Source organism: Pituophis catenifer, unplaced genomic scaffold (genome assembly GCF_029215685.1).
Source record: "Pituophis catenifer annectens isolate HBS135680 unplaced genomic scaffold, rPitCat1.0.hap2 SCAF_1, whole genome shotgun sequence".
NCBI lineage: Eukaryota > Metazoa > Chordata > Lepidosauria > Squamata > Colubridae > Pituophis > Pituophis catenifer.
In genome coordinates this window covers 236,628,007-236,636,571 of record NW_027256881.1, presented here as the reverse complement: position 1 = coordinate 236,636,571, position 8,565 = coordinate 236,628,007, and the positions used below count along the sequence as shown (strand labels likewise).

Genomic DNA, 8,565 nt, shown 5'->3' with positions numbered 1-8,565 from the left:
AACCTTCGCTTTGTGGCGAAGGTTGTTGAGAGTGTGGTGGTGCGACAGTTTCCCCGATTCCTGAAGGAGACGGTTTATTTAGATCTGTTCCAGTCGGGTTTCAGGCCTGGGCACAGCACGGAAACGGCATTGGTCGCGTTGGTGGATGATCTCTGGAGGGCTCGGGACAGGGGTTGTTCCTCTGTCCTGGTCCTATTAGATCTCTCGGCGGCTTTTGATACCATCGACCATGGTATCATGCTGCGCCGACTGGAGGGGTTGGGGATAGGGGGAACCGTGTTGCAGTGGTTCTCCTCCTTCCTCTCCGACCGGTCGCAGTTTGTGTTGACAGGGGGGCAGAGATCGACCTCGAGGCACCTTGTGTGTGGGGTGCCACAAGGGTCAGTTCTCTCGCCCCTTCTGTTCAACATTTATGTGAAGCCGCTGGGTGAGATCATCCGTGGTTTCGGGGTGAAGTGTCATCTATACGCTGATGATACTCAGCTGTACATCTCCACCCCGGACCACCCCAACGATGCCCTTGATGTGATGTCCCGGTGCCTGGAGGCCGTGCGGATCTGGATGGGGAGAAACAGGCTCAGGCGCAACCCGTCCAAGACCGAGTGGCTGTGCCTTCCGGCATCCCGATATAGTCAGTTGGTACCATCGCTGACTTTTAGGGGCGAGTCGTTGGCCCCCACAGAGAGGGCTCGCAACTTGGGTGTCCTCCTGGATACACGGCTGTCTTTGGAAGAGCATATGACGGCTGGGCCAGGGGGGCTTTTTATCAGGTTCGCCTGATCCACCAGTTGCGTCCCTTTCTGGATCAGGATGCCTTACGCACGGTCACTCATGCCCTCGTCACGTTCCGCTTGGACTACTGTAATGCTCTCTACATGGGGCTCCCCTTGAGGAACACCCGGAGGCTCCAACTGGTCCAGAATGCAGCCGCGTGGGTGGTGATGGGGGCAACTCGACGCTCCCATGTAACACCTCTCCTGTGCGAACTGCACTGGCTCCCAGTGGTCTTCTGGGTGCACTTCAAGGTATTGGTTACCACCTTTAGAGCGCTCCATGGCTTAGGGCCCTGGTATTTACGAGACCGCCTTCTGCCACCAGTAGCCTCCCACCAACCAGTACACTCCCACAGAGAGGGGCTCCTTAGGGTTCCGTCGGCCAAACAATGTCGGCTGGAGGCCCCCAGGGGGAGAGCTTCTCTGTGGGGCCACCAACCCTCTGGAACGAGTTGCCCCCGGAGATACAGCGGATCCCGGATCTGCGCACTTTCCGCCGTGCCTTAAAGACGTTTTTGTTTCATCAAGCTGGGCTGACCTGATCATATTTTTAAAATTGTTTTAATTTTAAATTGCTAAATTATGGGTTTTTTAATATGGGGGTGTTTTAACTGTGGGCCAAATTAATTTAATTGGTTTTTAATATTGTTTTAATTTTTGTATTTTCTGTATTTTATCTGCTGGCTGTTCACCGCCCCGAGTCCTTCGGGAGAAGGGTGGTATACAAAATAAATTATAATAATAATAATATAATAATGTCTACTGGGGATAATATCTTGCAACAAGACAAAGACTACCCTGATTGGCTGGAGAAAAGATAGTGGCTATGAATAGATGGCTACCTTTGCTTTCCATCCATTTCTGATTCAGTGAATTGAGAAGGACCTGACAACTATATTCAATCTAGCAAGTAACCTGGACTCATCCTAGAAAAGGACTCACAGATAACTCACCTAGAAAGCTGTGCCAGAAATCACTTTCCATTATGTTCATGGACATTTGATTAAATTTTATTTCTCTTTGACTTTTTGAGCCAGAAAAGATCACCAAGAAGAAGAGAATTCCCCTTCATTTTTCTAGTCATGGATCAGAGGCGTGTTACAAGGTAAGAAGACGATGTTATTTAGCTTTGCTGGATCCCTTGTCTGTTTCTGGGAGAGTTGAGTGGACTCTGAATGTCTAGGGGCTCCCCAGGTTTCAGCCAGAGGTTTTCCAGCTTCATTCAGAGATGCAGGAGTTTTGCTTTTAACTCATTTTCATTCCTTTTTATTCCATCTCCAGCATTATTCTGTAGCAGGCAGTGAGCAAAAATAGGAAGGTTTTAAGAGTTGGCTGTTGATTAAATGTTTTTCTTCCTAAAATCAGAACTGATTCTGCTGACAGTCAGAACTTTTTTCAAAATAATGGTGTTGGATTACATTCTTAATGACAATGAACGTGTAGCAGTTCAAGACCATAGTTGTGTATATTGAAGACATTCTGAGCACTGCTAAAATCTGTTGTAACAGTCAGAAAGGCAGAAGGGGAATGGATGATACAATCAGTTTAGCTATAGGTTTACGAGAATACTGTGACCTAGCAATTCATATTGGAAACATACAGATTATATCTATTTAGAAGCAATACCATTTTTATATAAACAATTTACCTTTTAAAGGAGAAATGCAAAGATTAACTGAGAATATGCCAATGGGGTGGAAATTGTTTTATTTCAGGAATTTTTCAGAAAATATAATGCTATTTTATTCCTTGTAAATATTTTTCAGCTTCGCATTTTTGTTCATCCAATCACTTTTTTCTTCTACCAGATTTTTCATTTTGCCCTGAAACAAAACAGTAGAATCCTATATTAAAGCCATCATCTTTTAAAGAAGTAATTAAAAAATTTGGATTTGTCACATGTCTTAACATGAATTTAACTCCAAACACAAAAGTTGGCAGTACAGATGTTGAGAAATTTAATCTATAATCTCCTAAAACAATATTTAACACACGAGCTAGGTTTGTTTTCTATAATCATGTTTTGTTTTTGTTTTTTTGCATGTATGACCCTATCAACTGTGCGAAGGTAAGCAGCGCTAAGCATGATTAGTACTTGTATGGGATTTCACTAAGTAGAATCAAGGCTCAGCTAGGAAGTTATAAAGATCCAGAGGACAGTGGCAAACCACTTTTATTCTCTTGCTGAGATAATGACCTGAACGTTTCCATGAAATTACCTGGACCTGAGGCCACTCAAAGGAAACAATTTTTGTGCTATATGAGCACTGCTAAATATGAAAGCAGCCCTTAATTCTTATGCAACAAATAACATGTAAAACAAATTGTGGTTTAGGGAAATTTAATGACAGAGAAAAACAAACCATAGTACACTTTATCCAGTGGTGGAATTCAGCCAGTTCGGGAGAACCAGTTGTTAACTTTCTCAGCAGTTTGGCAAAATGGTTGTTGGAAGAAATCATTAGTGCAGAGAACCGGTTGTTAAATTACTTGAATCTCACCACTGACTTTATCCATATTCGTTCTTATTTTAACCCTAAAGGGTTCTAAGTGGAAATAAGGTTTTCCCTGGCCTCATGTTATGTAACCCTGCTCTATTTATCTAAATTTTTGCAACCAACCCTCTGCAGGTTTCTACTATGGCATCACTAATGCATCTCAGTACTGCAGCCTGGACATCTGACTTGCCTAGGAAAGGAAGCCAGTAGCTCCTCTCTCTAATCTTCCTCACCTTGTTTCCTTGTCACAGGCTCAAAGGGGGCAACACCACAACGGGCCAAAGCTGGAAGTGAGAAAGGAGCTTCCTTGGCAAGACAAGCAATATTATATTAAAACTATCAGTAGAATCAGGAGGTTTGACCAGAGCTGAATCATTGGAACTATAAAGTGCTATGAAATGAAATGCTATTCAGACAGAAATGCCAGCTGTTTCACTCATCACAAAGTTCTGCTATTTTCAGCCTTCCCTTCAACTCTGCGACCCTCTGTTTTCTTGGATCTTAAACCTTCTTATACCAAAGCGGCTGAAAATGTACCTCTGCCCATGCTCTCTTGGGAACTCAAACAGCTAAACTTAATGTCTGGTCTCACCCATCTGTGAGACCATTGCTGTCTTTTAAATGGCTCCTTTGCATTCAAAGGTTGCCCACTCCTGTTAATAGTAGAAACTTGTTTTCAGAAGGGAAAACAGGTGAGATGCTTGTATCCTATTGATAATACAAGTTCTGTAAATATTACCCTTTATATCTATTTGGTCAGTTTTGGATAATTGATATTGTAATGCATACAAAGATCCTGGAAGTGTTGGGATTTGCTTGGGTACACTCTAAATTAGGAGATTAAGGGGAATAAAAAATGTAGAATTAAACACTGAGTTTTCATGAATGACAGACTTCAATATCATACAGTCCACAGGATTTTACTTTGAAATGTATGGAAATACACATTACTGTTTAATTGGCTTTTCTTCTTGCCTTTTTTTACAGAGATAGATGAGATGTATCTGGAAGTATCAATGTGGAATAATCAGTCCATGGCCCATGAGTTCATCTTCCAGGCATTCTCCACTGTTCCTGAGATACAACATCTTATTTTCACTTTCTTTCTTTTGCTCTACCTCATAATCCTTTCTGGTAACATCTCCATCCTTTCAATTGTCTACATTGTCAGTTCCTTGCACACCCCCATGTATTTCTTCCTGGCCAGTCTCTCTCTTTTGGAAATATGTTATATCAATGTAATAGTGCCTCAAATGCTTGCTAGCATTTCTGATTTCCACAGAACTATCCCATTGGTGAACTGTGCCATCCAGATGTTCTTTTTTACAACACTAGGGAGCACTGACTGTTTGATGTTGGCTGTCATGGCATATGATCGCTACACAGCCATCTGCCACCCACTTCGTTATACCCTCATCATGACCTGGCAAGTATGCATGTGGCTGGTGATTGGCTCCCTGATTCTTTCCATAGCGCTATGTCTGCAGCTAACCATCTTGATTTTTAGCTTGCCTTTCTGTGGTTACAAACCCAAGATCAATCATTTCCTATGTGACGTACCACCTGTGCTAAAGCTGGCATGTGCCGATACTCATCTCCACCAAACTGCACTATATGGTGTTGGCATCATGGTTTTAACAGTTCCCTTTCTTCTAATATGCATCTCGTATGTCTATATTGTGGCTGCCATTCTCCGGATTAAGTCCACATCTGGACGGCACCAGGCCTTCTCCACCTGCTCCTCCCACCTGACAGTTGTGCTCCTACAATACGGAGTCTGCAGCCTTGTGTATCTGCGTCCCAAGTCCAGCACTTCAGAAGATGAGTATAGGAAACTGGGTCTTATATATACCTTTGTCACTCCCCTCCTGAACCCCTTGATCTACACCCTGAGGAACAAAGATATCAAGCAGGGTTTAAGAAAGGTCATGAAGAGAATGGTTACATCTCAAACTTGAATGTCAATTTATCTATAACATTATTACAACCGCAAAATCTGTTGTGGATTAGCATTATCACAGAAGCAAGTAATCTTGAATCCTTCAGGTAATTGCTGATCATTTCCCAGCATCTCTTAATGTTGTCCATGTTATCTGGGGTTCTGGGTTGTATTTTGTCACTGGTTCTCTACTTCTTATCTGCTTAATTAATTACAATATGGTATGGATATCTAATAGATTTGCATTCGCCAGAGATCTTTTTATAATGGACATCAGATTGAGGAATGATCTACAAACAAAAGCTTTATTCCAGCATTTTTTGGAACAGTCCTGACCCCATCTGTACTTGGCAGAAATGAATTTCCGTATCTGTAGCCAAGGGTAGTGTTTATTATTGTTGCTAATATTAATATTATTAACCAAATTTAATAATTAACATATTGCTCAAAGCATAGGTAAATTAGGCAATCACATAAGGTACTGGGTTAAAGAAGGTATCAAATTACAAGAAAAATCTCCAACAGAAGAGAATATATTTAGCTCAGGGATGAACTGTGGAGTTTACATTACAGACCATTCAAAAGAGCAAAAAACCCACAAAACCTAGGGAGGAAATGAAAATACAACAGCCCACATTGAGATAAGCAGAGATCAGCACCAGATAAACAATCAGGCAGAAAACAATATTCTAATCAAGGAATATGAAAAATGTTGAAAAAAATGGTCCCATCTCCCAGCATCTCTTAACACTGCCCATGTTATTTGGGGTTCTGAGTTGCATTTTGCCACAGGTTATCAACTCCTTATCTGCTTAATGATTCTAAAATTGACCTCAGTCAGCCTGAGATCTTTTAATAATGGACTTCAGGTTGTGGGATGATCTTTCAGAAAAGACCAAAACAAAAGCCTTATTCCAGCATCCTTTAGGACACCTCATAATTTAATTTGGCACCTGGCAGAAATGAACTTCCATATCTGTATCGTACAGTGGTATGTCTATATAGGCAAATCAGGCAATCACCTTTGGTGACTAGTTAAGTGGGCTATCAAACTTCAAGAAAAATAAAGTCTCCAATAGAAGACAATATCCATAGCTTGTGGTTGATCTGTGTAGTTCTGGTACTGTGTGAGCTTGGTTGTTTGCTTACAGGTATTTCCTTACCCAAGAAGGTAACATCGTCAGTGTGAATGAATGTGAAGTTTACTCCTTGTTCCTATGTACTACTTTCTCCTGCCAATTTTGGTGGGAATGTATGTTCCTCTTTGGTGGATCCAGTGGTGGGTTGCCCCCTGTTCACACCAGTTCTATAGAACCGGTAGTAAAACCGGCGGGAGGCTCCGCCCACTGATCCTGACATCATCAAAACACTTCTGCACATGCGCAGAAGTTTCTGCGCTTGCGCGGAAGAGCGTGCGCGTGCGCAGAAGAGCACACATGTGAGGCCCCGTTGCGAACCAGTAGTAAAGGTAAGTAGAATCCACCCCTGGGTTGATCCCTGATTAGATTTCATACCATTCAAAAGAGGTAATTAAAAAAAACCTAAAAAGACTACAACAATCCACATTCAGATAAGCAGGGATCAGCACCAAAGAGAATAACAGAGTTGGAAGGGACCTTGGAGGTCTTCCAACCCCTTGCTCAAGTAGGAAACCTTATAACATTTCAGACAAATAGTTGTCCGATCTCTTCTTAAAAACCTCTGGTGTTGGAGCACCTACAACTTTTAGAGACAAGTTGTTCCACTGTTTAATTGTTCTAACTGTCAGGAAATTTCTCCTTAGTTCTAGGCTGGTTCTCTCCTTGATTAGTTTCCATCCCTTGCAAACAATCAGGCTAAAAACAATACTCTGATTATGCAACACCAAGGAGGAAACTACACTCCACCAAATCTGGCAGTGCAAGCTAGTGCGTATAAAGATGAAGCTAATACTATACTCGCTTGCACTGATCATATTATCTGGCTGTCAAACCGCCTCTGCAGGCTTGTGTCGGATGGCAAAGAAAACGCTACCAGCAGCTTCCAGATGCTTAAACGATTTATTTCCTCGAACAGCCCGTCATCGGCAAGTAAACACGAACGAGATACACGCAAAGTCGGCGTTGGGAGCAGCTGCCTCCCAACGCCTTTTAAACCTTCGCGCCTGCCCGCCAATGCCCTTCCGGGTACAGGATCTTCAGCACACGCGCGGAAAGGCTCCTCCTGCAGCGCGGCGATGGACGTGCGGGGCGTCGGGCATCAGAAGCCTAGCTAGCCTATCCCCGACCGCTGGGTGACCGTCCGCCTAATTTAGACAAACACCCCCCTCCACCGTGTGAGCTTCGAATCCGCGACCTCCACCCCCCCCAATCTTCACGGTGCAGTAAGTTGAGCGCCAGGAGCCTTGGTCGATAAGGATCAATGTCGCCGCTATATCTGGCGGTGTCGAGAGGAGCTCGACACTAGCTGGATAAGATAATGTATACAACAAACTACTAAGTTCAGAGAGCATCAAGAACTCCACAAAAAGTAATCTACAATTTTAAAATGTAAAGTATATTTACTTTGGGATTTGGGTAGAGGGAACTGATTTTATGTTTTGCCTATGGCCGTGATGGCGAACCTATGGCACGTGTGCCACAGGTGGCACGCGGAGCCATATTAGTGGGCATGCCAGCTCAGCTCTGGGGCGCATGCGCGTGCCGGCCAGCTGATTTTTGGGCCTTCTGGGCCCACCAGAAGTAGGGAAACAGGCTGTTTCCTGCCTCTGGAGGGCCTGGGGGGGGGAAGGCCCGTTTTTCTTTCTTACCTGGCTCCACATCCTCTCTGTGTATCTGGGAATGGCGAAAACAGCCTTTTCCACTCCCTTGGAGGCCCTACGGAGGCTGAAAGGGCCCATTTCCCCACTCCCGGTGGGACAGGAAGTGGTGTTTTTTTCCTGTCCCCAGCCTCCAGAGACTCCTAGAGAGGCTCCTACAGACTCATAGAGAGGCTCCTACAGACTCATAGAGAGGTTCTGGAGGCTGGGGACAGCAAAAAATGTCACTTCCTGTCCCACTGGTAGTTGGGAAATGGGCCCTTTTAGCCTCCGTAGGGCCTCCAAGGGAGTGGGAAAGGCTGTTTTCGCCGTTCCCAGATACACAGAGAGGATCTGGAGCCAGGTAAGAAAGAAAAACGGGCCTACCAGGCCATCATGTGCCAGGAGCGGGGGGGGGAGGGGGAAGGGGGTTGCACACACATGCGCGTGGGCACGTGCATGCGCGACCCTCCCCCGCCCCCCCCTCTCCTGGCACGCGATGGCAAAAAGGTTAGCCATCACTGGCCTATGGCATCAAATGCTGGAAAATACTCTGCCTCTTTCAGTTCAGTTGAAGAC

General features: G+C 44.3%; 1 protein-coding gene across 1 annotated transcript; it reads left to right on the top strand.

Annotated features, from left to right (window-relative positions):
- The first annotated feature begins 4,269 nt into the window (after positions 1 to 4,269).
- Positions 4,270 to 5,229, top strand: LOC139327434 (olfactory receptor 10Q1-like). Its single transcript, XM_070957262.1, has one exon. The coding sequence runs from the start codon at positions 4,270 to 4,272 to the stop codon at positions 5,227 to 5,229; it is 960 nt and encodes a 319-aa protein (XP_070813363.1).
- Positions 5,230 to 8,565: the final 3,336 nt, after the last annotated feature.

What these genes read in the sequence shown, in the direction of transcription:
- LOC139327434 (XM_070957262.1), top strand. Translation starts at nt 4,270, where the DNA reads ATGTATCTGGAAGTATCAATGTGGAATAATCAGTCCATGGCCCATGAG.